General features: G+C 33.1%; 2 protein-coding genes across 2 annotated transcripts in view; one reads left to right on the top strand and one right to left on the bottom strand.

Moving 5' to 3' along the window:
* The window catches only part of LOC143080141 (putative G-protein coupled receptor B0563.6), a 58,150-nt gene extending 57,104 nt beyond the window's left edge, over positions 1 to 1,046 (bottom strand). Inside the window, exon 1 of the mRNA XM_076255861.1 lies at positions 912 to 1,046. The gene's annotated coding sequence lies outside the window, so the exon portion shown is untranslated. The remainder of the gene's footprint in view (positions 1 to 911) is intronic.
* The window catches only part of LOC143080140 (putative ATP-dependent RNA helicase DHX35), a 166,353-nt gene that overhangs the window by 142,239 nt on the left and 8,862 nt on the right, over positions 1 to 15,252 (top strand). Inside the window, exon 23 of the mRNA XM_076255860.1 lies at positions 12,489 to 12,642. Coding sequence (XP_076111975.1) covers positions 12,489 to 12,642 — 154 coding nt within the window. The remainder of the gene's footprint in view (positions 1 to 12,488; positions 12,643 to 15,252) is intronic.

Below are 15,252 nucleotides of genomic sequence, written 5' to 3'. Positions count from 1 at the left end.
TTAAGGGGCCAGCTGAAAGACGCCTCCAGGTGCGGGAGTTTCTCACTACATTGAAGACCCATTGGTGGCCTTTGGCTGTGGTCTACTCTATGGTCGGGTTATTTTCGCTTGACACATTCCCCATTTCCTTTCTCAATTTTGTTTTTATTTTTGCATTGTGCATTATTAGCATAGCTTGCATGCGGTCGTGTGTATTTCAATTTTAAGTATTGCACTTATGACAAAACAGATCAATAAGTGTAATTTTATAAAATACTTCTAATAGAATTTTTGTAGCAGAGAAAATGAAAATCAAGTAAATTGTTACCAAATTGGTATTTAATTATGTCCAAGTCAAATTAGTACAAAATAATCCCCCAGGAATTATCAGTTCATTATTGGGATAAATATGTTTATTCTCAGCAAATAAAGACAAATACCTAATGTTTTAATTATGTTAATATGTATATATAGATTGTACTACTGTATATTTCTGTTTATATTGATAATCTGATTTAAAAGATTTCAACTGTTCAGGTGATGTTCACATCATGAAGTGCTTGTAATTATCTCTGCAACCAATAGATAATATAAGACTGATGTTTGTGTGGTGCGCAGAATGTCGTCTAATATCTTTGATGTAGATCAGACTTAGTTTTTTTTACAACCTTATATGCTACACATTGTCTACTGACGCTATGTATGTTGTCTTTTTACCTTATATTCTGATTACAAAGTACAGAAAAATGGAAAATATTTACACATGATTTCTTTATTAATTTAAAAAAAAATAGGAAATAAGTGTTTTATGAAAAAATATTCAATTTGATGTGAATTTAAAGGATTAAAAGAAATCCTTGAGAGAAAATATAAAGAGATAACTAAAATTTAAATGATGAATACAAATCGATCTTATAATAGTAAAAACCTACCATTTTCATGTGTTGAAATTCCAAGATAGGTATGTTTTGTATTTAAATAGTATTTGATTAATTTGTCCAGTAAATTTTTAAATGCCACAATTACATAATAGATTTAATGACTCAGATTTATTATACAAACTGTTATTGTAGGGTGTAAGTCACCTAACAGTTTTGGGGAACATTGCAAAATAAGGGATGTCTAAGATGGAATGGAACTGACTTGTTTTGGTGAAACACAAGTTAAGTACCTGTCATGACTGCCAGATTGTTTTCTGTCAATATCAATATTGAATATTGAAAGTAAGGGTGGATCTTTTATGCCCCACTTAGGGGCATTATGTTTTTTTGATTTTTGGTCTGTGCATCTGTTCCTCCCTCTGTCTGTTCATCCGTTTGTCCTGCTTCAGGTTGAAGTTTTTGGTCAAGGATGTTTTCGATAAAGTTGAAGTCCAATCAACTTGAAACTAAGTACATGATGTTCGTTATGATATGATATTTCTAATCTTAATGCCAAGCTTGAGTTTTAATCCCAATTTTACGGTCCACTGAACATAGAAACTGATAGTGCGAGTGGGCATCTGTGTACTATGGACACATTCTTATTTCTAGTTTGTTTCTGTGAAAATGATTTAATAAACCCCTGTTAATTTTTATGCCTCTCATATTTGGACATATATATATATTAATATTGTTCATTTCATTTTCATTGTATTATTCATTATCTAAAATCCTTTAGTGGTTACCAGCTGAAAATTTGACATTGTGCTTCTCTTGTTTAGTACAGAACAATTGACCTACATTTCATTTCTGAATCACTTTGAAACACTTTTGACTATAGATCCAATATTGATTTTTGTGTTGAGTTAATTTTATATCAAAAATTTATCATTGTGGTCAAATGGGGGGGGGGGGGGGGGGGTGTTCCGGGGGTTAGAGTTGGAACCCCCCTTTTTTTGGACGATCAATGCATTTGAATGGGGACATATAGTTACAACCCCCCCCCCATTTTAAAATGGCTGGATCCACCCCTGGTGGTAATGTAAGATCTCAGTTACTCATCAGCATAGACTACAATTAACATTTAGGTTGATTGTATATTTCTTCATCATCTGTGTCTTACAGAGTCATTGTCTAGATTACATGTAACAAAATTATAAGCCAAAATATCAAGAAAGATTGTTGGCATTAAAAAATCTCTTGCTTACTTTCAGTTTGATCTGCTTTAGGTTATAGTCAGGTTTTTAGGGCTACTGACTTAGCTAGTGTTAGTCTTTGATATTGGTAAGAGCTTGTTTTAGGATAAGGATTTGTTTTAAGTGTAGCTCTATTTGAGATGTGCTGATAAAAAAAAAGTGAATGCTCAGAACTTCATGATAGTACAAAAAAGTCAACTGAAGTAATATGACTTCATAACCCTTCCACGATTCCACTCCAAGGTAGTACTGTTCAGTGTTTTAGTGATTATCTAATGAAAAAGAGTTGATAGTTCTATATACTTGGCATTTGATTACTGGTATTGAATAGTCATGTAATAAACATTTATACTTGTATTAACCACTCAATTCATCATTCCAAATTGCATTCTACTTTGATTTTTCTTTCTTGCTATAATAATTGCAGGAACATTTGAATGGAATGGCTTATTAGCCAATACACTATCAATTATTCTATCATTATATGCAGCAATTTATTTTTCAATAGAGTTTCTTTTGTTTCCTCTGAATGCATTTATTACGTGGTTCTTGCAGATTAGGAAAGGATTCTGGAGTAATATGGCCTCCTTTGTTAGACTTGTAAAATATATGGACTATTTTTTTAGCTCACCTGGCCCGAAAGGCCAAGTGAACTACTCCCATCACTTTGCGTCCGGCGTCTGGCGGCGTCGTCCAGCGTCGTTAACTTTTACAAAAATCTTCTCCTCTGAAACTACCAGGCCAAATTTTACCAAACTTGGCCACAATCATCATTGGGGTATCTAGTTTAAAAAATGTGTCCGGTGACCCGGTCAAGCAACCAAGATGGCCGCCATGGCTAAAAATAGAACATAGGGGTAAAATGCGGTTTTTGGCTTATAACTCAAAAACCAAAGCATTTAGAGCAAATCTGACATGGGGGTAAACTTGTTTATCAGGTCAAGATCTATCTGCCCTGAAATTTTCAGATGAATTGGACAACCCGTTGTTGGGTTGCTGCCCCTGAATTGGTAATTTTATGGAAATTTTACTGTTTTGGTTTATTATCTTGAATATTATTATAGATACAGATAAACTGTAAACAGCAATAATGTTCAGCAAAGTAAGATTTACAAATAAGTCAACATACCAAAATGGTCAGTTGACTCCTTTAGGAGTTATTGCCCTTTATAGTCAATTTTTAACCATTTTTTGTAAATCTTAGTAATTTTTTACAAAAATCTTCTTCTCTGAAACTACTGGGCCAAATTAAACTAAACTTGGCCACAATCATCATTGGGGTAACTTGTTTAAAAAATGTGTGGCGTGACCTGGCCAATCAACCAAAATGGCGGCCACGGCTAATAATAGAACATAGGGGTAAAATGCAGTTTTTGGCTTATAACTCAAAAACCGAAGCATTAAGAGAAAATCTGACAGGTATTAATTGTTTATCAGGTCAAGATCTATCTGCCCTAATGTTTTCACATGGATCGGACAACCCGTTGTTAGGTTACTGTCCTGAATTGGTAATTTTAAGGAAATTTTGCCGTTTTTTTTTTATTATCTTGAATATTATTATAGATAGAGATAAACTGTATACAGCAATAACGTTCAGCAAAATAAGATCTACAAATAAGTTTACATGACCAAAATAGTCAATTGACCCCTTAAGGAGTTATTGCCCTTTATAGTTAATTTTTAATATTTTTCATAAATTTTTGTAAATTTTTAGAAAATATTTTCCACTGTAATTACTGGGTCAAGTTCATTATAGATAGAGATAATTGTAGCAACAAGAATGTTCAGTAAAGTAAGATCTACAAACACATCACTATCACCAAAACACAATTATGTCATGAATTTATCCGTGTCCATTGTTTAATATGCACAAGACCAAGGTGACCCCTGTGAGATGATAATGAATAATTCATGAATATGCATGAACATTTCATGAACTGTTCATGAACAGATTTCATGAACAGTTCATCATATCTTCATGAACATTTCATGAACAATTCATGAACTGAAAATCGACAGTAATGTTCATGAACTTTAATGTTCATGAACAATTCATGAACAAGAAAGGGTTCATGATCATTGTTGTTCATGAACATTTAAATGTTCATGAACCTTTCTTGTTCATGAATTGTTCATGAACATTAAAGTTCATGAACATTACTGTCGATTTTCAGTTCATGAATTGCTCATCAAATGTTCATGAAGATATGATGAACTGTTCATGAAATCTGTTCATGAACAATTCATGAAATGTTCATGCATATTCATGAATTATTCATTATCATCTCACAGGGGTAAATTACTGTCAAGGAGAGGATTCTGGGGGGGATTGGAACCCACCCTTTTTTAGCAAGATCAATGCATATGAAAGGGTTTATAGTACATAGTTTGAACCCCACACCTTTTTTAAAATGGCTGGATCTGCACCTGTGCCCACCCAATATTAAAACTAAAGTAACTATGCGTCAGATATAATAATATAAAAGGATACATGTAAAGTTTCTGCTTCTTTCTGTAATATTTTGTTGTCTCTGTTCTTCCAAGTAGAATCGCTGAATAAATGTAACTAAAATCTCCACGGAATCTGTTTTACTATCAAAACTGGCAGCTCCAGTTTGATATTTAATCATTCAATCCCCTAAAAGTATAAAAAAAATCCACAAAGAATCAATTGTTCTAGATGTTTTAAAGCAATAAAATTCAATTGAAATGTTGTTGCCTGTTTATACACTACATCTGAAGCTGTTAATGAATCAAATTCATTTCAAAACCCTCCCCCTTTTTATCCCCTGAAGATTAAAAAAACTGGCTACTTATTATTTTCACAAAAGAACAATTCAAACAATTCAAAAACTATAAATTTTAGGTAACTACCAATAATCATATGTGGAAACAATTATTCATTTTGTTTATATAATTAAAAATAAATTTTCAAATATGCTTTCAGACTTTCTGATGTTGCTTTGCTCAAAGAAACCATAAAAAAATTATATTTCCTCAACAAATTATATTTTATAATAATATACACATGTCTGTCATGTTAAATTAAATTTGTAATGCACTTATCTGAAATCTTTCTGACTGGAAATGTCTTTTCCGTGTTTCCATCAGCGTAATCTCCATTTTGGTGACGTATTACCCAAGAGTGCACTTACGCTGACGTTGAGACTGTGACAATCTCGCCCCAGATAATATCGGCCAGAAGTTGATCTGTGCCGTAACGGAAGTATGAAAATAAATCAAGGGTGTCGCAAACAAATATTTATTAATATGCAGTTTTATTAAGTATAATAAAAAAAAATCTTTAGTTTAAACGGCACATGGTGCATGTGAATAAACAAGTGGACTCACTTGGAAGGTATTTTTAGGGCCGAACTGTTCAGTACGATTAAAACCACGAGGTCAAGGTTTGTTTACATTGTACATACGTTGAGAAACGTCTGTCGTTGGGCCTATCTATCATTGATCTGATATTTTTCTAAGTTATTTATATGCCGGACGACAATTAATAGAAAGGCACATATATGAACTTGGAGAAAATCAGAATTTACATCTTTAGCAGTTTAGGGAAAGGAAGAGTAAAAAAAACCTTCTTGCAGCAAACCAGTAACAGCAGTGACAGTCCCACACGCAGTGTTACCAGTTACTAAATCATCTATTATTCATAACACATGCATATGACAGATGAACATTTCAAGAATTTCAATGATCAGCTCGTGATTCATCAAAACTTCATGAACATTCATAAAATACTTTTAATGAACATTTCATGAATTTTTATGAGCAGCTACTGATTCATCAAAACTTCATGAACATTCATAAAATACTTTTAATGAACATTTCATGAATTTTTATGAACATCTAGTGATTCATCAAAACTTCATGAACATTCATAAATACTTTTAATGAACATTTCATGAATTTTTATGAGCAGCTAGTGATTCATCAAAACTTCATGAACATTCATAAAATACTTTTAATGAACAGTTCATGAATTAAATTCATGAACCTTCATTTATGAATTATTTATGAATTTTCATGTACCATTCATGAACATTCACGAACCATTCATGATAGTTCATGAAGTCATGAATTTCTTCTCGCCGGGGGAGCGACACAGGCTCTTTAGAGCCTCTAGTTCGTAAATCTTAGTAATTTTACAAAAATCTTCTCCTCTGAAACCACTGGGCCAAATTAAACCAAACTTGGTCATAATCATCATTGGTGTATCTAGTTTAAAAAATGTGTGGCGTGACCTGGCCAACCAACCAAGATGGCCGCCACAGCTAAAAATAGAACATAGGGGCAAAATTCAGTTTTTGGCTTATAACTCAAAAACCAAAGCATTTAGAGCAAATCTGACATGAAGTAAAATTGATTATCAGGTCAAGATCCATCTGCCCTGAAATTTTCAGATGAATCGGACAATCTGTTGTTGGGTTGCTGCCCCTGAATTGGTAATTTTAAGGAAATTTTGCTGTTTTGGGTTATTATCTTGAATATTATTATAGATAGAAATAAACTGTAAACAGCAATAATGTTCAGCAAAGTAAGATTTACAAATAAGTCAACATGACCAAAATGGTCAGTTGACCCCTTTAGGAGTTATTGCCCTTTATAGTCAATTTTTAACCATTTTTTGTAAATCTTAGTAATCTTTTACAAAAATCTTCTCCTCTGAAACTACTGGGCCAAGTTCATTATAGATAGAGATAATTGTAAGCAGCAAGAATGTTCAGTAAAGTAAGATTTACAAACACATCACCATCACCAAAACACAATTTTGTCATGAATCCATCTGCGTCCTTTGTTTAATATTCACATAGACCAAGGTGAGCGACACAGGCTCTTTAGAGCCTCTAGTTTTTTTTATCAAGAAAAACAATCATTGTTACAATGTAAAACTCTTCCCTCTTTTTCTTCCTATACAAAACTGACATTTTACATTTGTAAATCAAAATTTAAAAAAAAGTAAATTTGTTCTGATTTCAGTATTTTCCATATGGGTTTGTTGTGAAATATTTCTGTGAGGTTTTTTTTGACATTGTGAACAACAAGTTAATAAATCCAATGTCCATCCTTGGTAAGCTATAACCCTCTTATATTGGGTTAATTATTTTGGGAGCTTTAAATCTACTAAACACCTGGTAATTGTTGATATCAAGGTATTAGCACTTATTAAACTAATAAATTAAACACCTGGTTTATTGAGTAACCCATACTATTTAAATTCCGTGTTATCAAGGATTTGTATAGTAACACTTTACAAATCCTTGGTGTTATTATATAAATATTGTGGTCAAGTTATTAGCTCACCTGGCCCACAGGGCCAAGTGAGCTTTTCCCATCACTTGGCGTCCGTCGTCCGTCGTCTGTCGTCCGTCGTCGTCTGGCGTCGTTAACTTTTACAAAAATCTTCTCCTCTGAAACTACTGGGCCAAATTACACCAAACTTGGCCAAAATCATCATTGGGGTATCTAGTTTAAAAAATGTGTCTGGTGACCCGGCCAACCATCCAAGATGGCCGCCATGGCTAAAAATAGAACATAGGGGTAAAATGCAGTTTTTGGCTTATAACTCAAAAACCAAAGCATTTAGAGCAAATCTGACATGGGGTAAACTTGTGTAACAGGTCAAGATCTATCTGCCCTGAAATTTTCAGATAAATCAGATAACCTGTTGTTGGGTTGCTGCCCCTGAATTAGTAATTTTAAGGAAATTTTGCTGTTTTTGGTTATTATCTTGAATATTATTATAGATAGAGATAAACTGTAAACAGCAATAATGTTCAGCAAAGTAATATTTACAAATAAGTCAACATGACCGAAATGGTCAGTTGACCCCTTTAGGAGTTATTGCCCTTTATAGTCAATTTTTAACCATTTTTCGTAAATCTTAGTAATCTTTTACAAAAATCTTCTTCTCTGAAACTACCTGGTCAAATCAATCCAAACTTGGCCACAACCATCTTTGGGGTATGTAGTTTGAAACATGTGTCCAGTGACCCAGCCATCCAATCAAGATGGCTGCCATGGCTAAAAATAGAACCTTGGGTAAAATGCAGTTTTTGGCTTATAACTCAAAAACCAAAGCATTTAGAGTAAATCTGACGTGAGGTAAATTTGTTTATCAGGTCAAGATCTACCTGCCCTGAAATTTTCAGATGAATTGAACAACCCGGTTTTGGGTTGCTGCCCCAGAATAAGTAATTTTAATGAAATTTTGCTGTTTTTTGTTATTATCTTGAATATTATTATAGATAGAGATAAACTGTAAACAGCAATAATGTTCAGCAAAAAAAGATTTACAAATAAGTCAACATGACCGAAATGGTCAGTTGACCCCTTTAGGAGTTATTGCCCTTAATAGTCAATTTTTAACCATTTTTCGTAAATCTTAGTAATCTTTTACATCTTCTCCTCTGAAACTACTAGGCCAAAATCATCATTGGGGTATCTTGTTTAAAAAATGTGTCCAGTGACCCGGCCAACCATCCAAGATGGCCGCCATGGCTAAAAATAGAACATAGGGGTAAAATGCAGTTTTGGGCTTATAACTCAAAAACCAAAGCATTTAGAGCAAATCTGACAGGGGTAAAATTGTGTAACAGGTCAAGATCTATCTGCCCTGAAATTTTCAGATAAATTGGATAACCTGTTGTTGGGTTGCTGCCCCTGAATTAGTAATTTTACGGAAATTTTGCTGTTTTTGGTTATTATCTTGAATATTGTTATAGATAGAGATAACTTGTAAACAGCAATAATGTTCAGCTAAGTAAGATCTAGAAATAAGTCAACATGACCAAAATCGTCAGTTGACCCCTTAAGGAGTTGTTGCCCATTTTATTCAATCTTTAACAATTTTCACTAATTTGGTAAATTTTTGTAAATTTTTACAAAATATTTTTCACTGTATCTAAAGGTCCAAGTTTATTATAGATAGAGAAAATTCTAAGTACCAAGAATGTTCAGTAAAGTAAGATCTACAAACACATCACTATCAGCAAAACACAATTTTGTCATGAATCCATCTGTGTCCTTTGTTTAATATGCACATAGACCAAGGTGAGCGACACAGGCTCTTTAGAGCCTCTAGTTTTTCTTAAAGATTTCAATCATGTTTAACCCTCTGTATGTACCTGTCCCAAGTTAGGAGCCTATAGTTTAGTGGTTGTCATTGTTTCATATCTGTCACATTTGTTTTTATTCCACCGCAAAAATTCAAAATTTTTTGGTCGTATATTGGTATGACGTTGGCGTCGTCATCGTCGTCCGAAGACATTTGTTTTTTGCACTATAACTTTAGTATAAGTTAATAGAAATCTATGAAATTTAAACACAAGGTTTATGACCATAACAGGAAGGTTGGGATTGATTTTGGGAGTTTTTATCCTAACAGTTTAGGAATAAGGGGCCCAAAAATTAGGTCCCAAATAAGCATTTTTTTCTTGGTTTTTGAACAATAACTTTAGTATAAGTAAATTAAGAAATCTATGAAATTTTAACACAAGGTTTATGACCACAAAAGGAAGGTTGGGATTGATTTGGGGAGTTTTGGTCCCAACAGTTTAGTAATTAGGGGCCAAAAGGGTCCAAATTAAACTTTGTTTGATTTCATCCAAAAACGAATTATTGGGGTTCTCTGATATGCCAAATTTAACCGTGTATTTAGATTCCTAATTTTTGGTCCTGTTTTCAAATTGGTCTACATTAAGGTCCAAAGGGTCCAAAATTAAACTTAGTTTGATTTTAACAAAAATTGAATTCTTGGGGTTCTTTGATATGCTGAATCTAAACATGTACTTAGATTTGTGATTATGGGCCCAGTTTTCAAGTTGGTCCAAATCGGGGTCTCAAATTAAACTTTGTTTGATTAAATCAAAAATTGAATTCTTGGGGTTTGTATGATTTGCTGAATCTAACCATGTATTTTGATTTTGGATATTGGACCATAATAGGTAAATGTCCAATTTAAAATTTTTAAGTTTTTAAGTTTAGTTCTAAGACCACATTCATTCTGTCCTGTCAGAAACCTATGTTGTGTCAACTAATAATTTAATCACAATCCAAATTCATTGCTGTATCAAGCTTAAATGTTGTGTCCATACTTGCCCCAACTGTTCAGGGTTTGACCTCTGCGGTCGTATAAAGCTGCACCCTGCGGAGCATCTGGTTCATAAATTGTTTTGTTATAAATTAGGCCATTAGTTTCATCTTTTTCATGTTGGGCCTTTTATAAGTGACTTTACCTTTAGGTATGGATTTGTATGAATTTTCCTCATTGTTGAAGGCAATTTTTTCTACAAGGATAGGCATATTTTGGGACCATGAAAATGAGTTGGTTAAAGCAGGATGTAATGGAATACTCAGATGTGGGATTAGACAGGTTACACTGTACTTACGTGCATCATTTTGTTTTTCCGTCATGCAAGAATGCAATAATTTTCACCACTTTTTATTGTGATGTCTGATATGATTACAAACTGATTTTGGTAAATACATGTAAGTGTACAATGATCAGATTCATATCGTGTGTGTGTTGCCTCAGAGATCAACATATTTTTTAGTAAAATTTATCATAGACAATTTGATGGGAATCGTACTTACTCACCTTTTCTTGTCATGCTTCCTAACATAATTCCATTTTCATGTCTTGCTTGCTAATATAATGCCATAGGTTCTGTTTTCTGATTCAGAAATACCAGGGGAATTTTTGTTCTAAGAATAAATTGAGTGTAATATTAGGGTATTAACTTCTCATTGGTATGTCAGGAACTTTACACCCGGAATAACACTAAAATAACTTTTGGCGTGACAAGTCTTTAGCTCCAAGCTAAAGTCTCGTACTATAACGCATCTAGTTTTGTTTTAGTTATTGGTAATAAATATAGTCTTTTTAATTCCAATAAAAGAAGATCTTGGGGTTGAAATATTAAAATAATTGTTTGATTTAAGGAGCTTGAACTCAAAGATCTTATTATTTCAAAGTGAAAAAATCATTAACAATTTTATTCATATGTTATATTTTTGTATGATATTAATTTTCCATCATAAAACATATGTTACATAACTACTTTTTTAATTAAGGAAGATAATAAGTTAATAATGTCCGTGAGAAATTTAGTGTAATAAGACTCTTTATTGTCATATATATTTTAAAAGAGGCATTTGAAAAACCTTAATGTTATCCAGTCTATTTTTATGTACGTTTGATCATGCCCAGAGTGCAAGATGTATTTAACTTCCCCAGATTGCTGAATGAAGGTAACTTACCAAAAGTGTGGGATGAAGGTAACTTGTCCAAAGTGCAGAATGAACATTACTTGCCCAGAGTGCAGGATGAACATAACTTGCCTAGGGTGCAGGATGAACCTAACCTGCCCATAGTGCAGGATAAACATAACTTTCCCAGAGTGTTGGATGAGCTTAACTTGCCCAGAGTGCAACCTTGTAGCCACTTCATCATCCAAGATGGCCACCAGCAGGGGACTTACTTTAACATCGGACCCTATGGACAATACATACAAATATCTTCTTTTAGAGAACCACTTAATGGAATGAAATAAAACATGGCTTGATTGGTCCTTATGTAGTGCTGACCTTGGGTTGTAACTTTCGTTTAACATGACCCTACAAACAATACATACAAATGTCTTCTTTTAGAGAACCACTGTATATTAAATATTAAACCAAATTTGGCCTCAATCATTATTAGGGTATCTGTTATCATTTAAACTACATGATTTCCAAAACCTAAGTAGAATCAGGAATAACTTGGTCAAACCTTCATGGAATTTTTCAAACCTTCATAATCAACAAATAGCACATGGATCAATATTTTATATTTCTTATGCCCCTACCATAGGCAGTGCATTAAGTGTATCCTTGACCTTAGGTTTGACCTTCCTTCTGTCCTATTTTTGGTTCCCCACTTTAACTTAAGTTTGCCTCATGCAAATTTGATAAAACTCGTAGACAATGCTTAGTAAGATACATAATAGGTAGAGTTTGAATTTGCAGTTCTAGAGTTATACTCCTTTTCAACTTGAAAAATTGCGAAACTTGAGCAGGGTTTTTTCATGTCCTCAGATAAATTCTTCTTTTTTTCCTTTTTTTCTTCTGCGTCCTCCACCAAAAAAAAACTGGCCGCCACAAAATAGCCCAAAATGGCTATTAAAAGTGGCATTAAAACACCAACAATCAATTAATCAATGTTCTTTTTTCTTTTATTTTACTGATAGAATAAACGTCTACACTGGAAGCAGCAATCACTTTGGCAGGTTATTACAGTTTGCTTTTTCTTTTGTTTTACTGATAGAATAAACGTCTACACTGGAAGCAGCAATCACTTTGGCAAGTTATTACAGTTTGCTTTTTTCTTTATTTCTTGCAGAAGATGTGGATGCTTTAAGGAAGTGTATAACATCAGGATTTTTTGCCAATGCTGCCAAGTTTCATTACACTGGGACATACAAAACTGTTAGAGATGACCATACCCTACATATCCATCCAACCTCAGTGCTTTCTACAGAAAACCCTCCTCAATGGTAAGTCATCTGTCATCTGAAAATTAATATTCTGTCCCACAAAATGTAGGAAATAATTGATTTCAAAAGTGAAAATAAATTAACCAGTTCTGCAAGTTAAATAGTTAGCCTAGCAACAGTCAAAAATTAATATTCTACCCCTAAAAATTCCTCTTGTATAAAGAATTATAAAATGGAACTAAGAATTACTGTACATATTACACTATATTGTGTTTGAAAACATCTGAACACTTTGTTTTATTCCTACATGTAAAAATAGCATTATAAACCACTAACTGCAAGGGACATAACTCAAGTAGTTATTTGGTACTGATAAGTAAGTGAATTTATAGATTACATATAGAATAGAATAAGAGGAAAGGATATACTAAGTGATTGAAAATATTACAAAGGGTAGGAAAAAAATAAAACATGTTACAGGAATAATAAGATAGGATAAAAAGATTGGATAAAAGTAAGAAAACAAATTATATGCCTTTCCTCTGCCTATATCAATAAAAGGGGGGGGGGGTCCAACTATATGTCCCCAGTCAAATGCATTGATCATCCATAAAAAAGAGGGGTCCTGTCAACGTATATTTGTTCAGCCTAACAGAAGTTCCAATGGAAACTTTATTATAAACATTGCCATAATACCTATTCCTGTTGGAACAAATATTCTATACTATTTATTCCGTTAGGAACATATACTGTAATATTTATTCCTGTGGAAATAATATTCCAGAATATTCTTTCCTTTTGGAACTTATGTTATGAAGGAACTTCTTCTCCGTGACAGTTCCAACCCCTGAACACCCCCCCCCTCCTTTGGATCCGTCAATGATATTTGGTATGCAGTTGTATAAGTAAGCATTGGCACATCTCATTTCCATGGCGATTATTTTACCCAACCCCTCAGTTATGATTTATTGACTTTGAAATTTTGCTTAGTTGACATGTATTAATTAGTGTTAATATTTGTTTAAAGAAAACTACTTATGATAAGTCAATGGTATTTGCGTTGGCACATCTAATTTCCATGGAGATTGTTTAGTCATGTACCTTCAGTCACGGTTCATTGACTTTGAATATTTGCAAAACTAACATGTTATAGTGTTTTTGCTATTTTAATTTCAACATTTGCGGTATCATAATTACAAAAAAACCTAGACATATCTCTGTTATAACAGTTTATATATGCTTTAAGGGAGTTCGCTTCTCAGTTTCAAAGTAATTAACTTTTCAAAACACTAGTTTATATTGATAAAGATTTAATAAAGGAATCCAAAGAGCAAAAAAAATATATAGGTCACCGTGCTTGTTTTCGAGATATGAGCCATTGAAATTTTGGCGGGAAAATATTCTCTCTTGACTTTTCATAGCTTTATCATTGACAAGTTAAAGTTCTCAAAACCTGTTAAAAAGTAATTAAAATTTTATAAGACTTTTACAGATGTCTTATCAATATACATGTTAAAGAATTTCAAAGAGAAAAATGGGGGTCACCGGGCAAATTTTTTCAAGGCATTCAAATGGATAAAACCAGAGGATTCCGAAAATCTTACAAAAAATCCAAAACATGACACGCCAGCTTCCTTAAAATTATTATAGAAAGATAAATAACAAACATGACTAAAATTGCCATTCAGCTCTTTATTGGTGGAAGAAGACTTCAAGTCTTCTGAAGGCCAATGGGGCCGACTCTAAATCATTGAAATCTCCGTATGCCGCATTCGTTTCTGTGTATTACAATTTCATAACAACTTCTGATTCCTGACACCGATTTTTGCACATGAATAAGCATCTGAATCATTTAATTTGTAATTAAGGATTGAAAAACAATTACTATCGTAAATATGTACCCTTTTATTTATGTAAATTATTAGATTTCATCTCATCTACATGAACGTTATTTGTTTACTTGTAACCGGATGTTTTACTGTAGATATTTGTAGTATGCATGCGTGAATTTGGTATCGGGACACATCGCCCTGTTTACATCTTCGCCCTTAGTCTGTTCGTCCTGTGTTCTTTCGCTCGTATATGTCTCTAATTTATGTCTAATCTTACGTACTTGTATGTAATGTCATGAAAGCTCTTTATAGGGCCCTTTAATTTGAAATAAAATATTCTTATTCTTATTCTTATAGTACGTTCGCCCTGTGTTCATTCTCTTGACTCTTATCAAGGACGTTTTATAATACGTCCTTGCATTTATTAAAAAATATTAATATTAAGGGTATCGTTAAAAAACTCTAAACCACGATGTGAAAATCATCTGTTCCTTAATTTGTTCCCAAGGTAAGGCAATCGTGTTCAGCCAATCAAATTCTGTGTTTCTCATGATCAATTAATAAGCCAATCAAAAACGTTTCCTCTGAAGATTATTCTAACATGCTAGATTTTGAACTTGTACTGTTTTCATCGTGAACATGGCAAGTGAATTTTCATCTGCAAGCAGGTTCTTACACAGCTTAAGGATAAAAGCATGGCTGATTGACAAAATTCAATGATGCAGCACTACCATAAAGATAATAAATAGTAACATATTTTATTTTTGTATTCAATTAAATAATTTAAAGGACAATGCACTATTTTCCTCAAAGACCAACAAACAGGTTGGGACCCCCC

The sequence above is a fragment of the Mytilus galloprovincialis genome, chromosome 6 (genome assembly GCF_965363235.1).
Source record: "Mytilus galloprovincialis chromosome 6, xbMytGall1.hap1.1, whole genome shotgun sequence".
In the NCBI taxonomy this organism is placed as follows: domain Eukaryota; kingdom Metazoa; phylum Mollusca; class Bivalvia; order Mytilida; family Mytilidae; genus Mytilus; species Mytilus galloprovincialis.
This window is presented reverse-complemented; position numbering and strand designations above follow the sequence as displayed.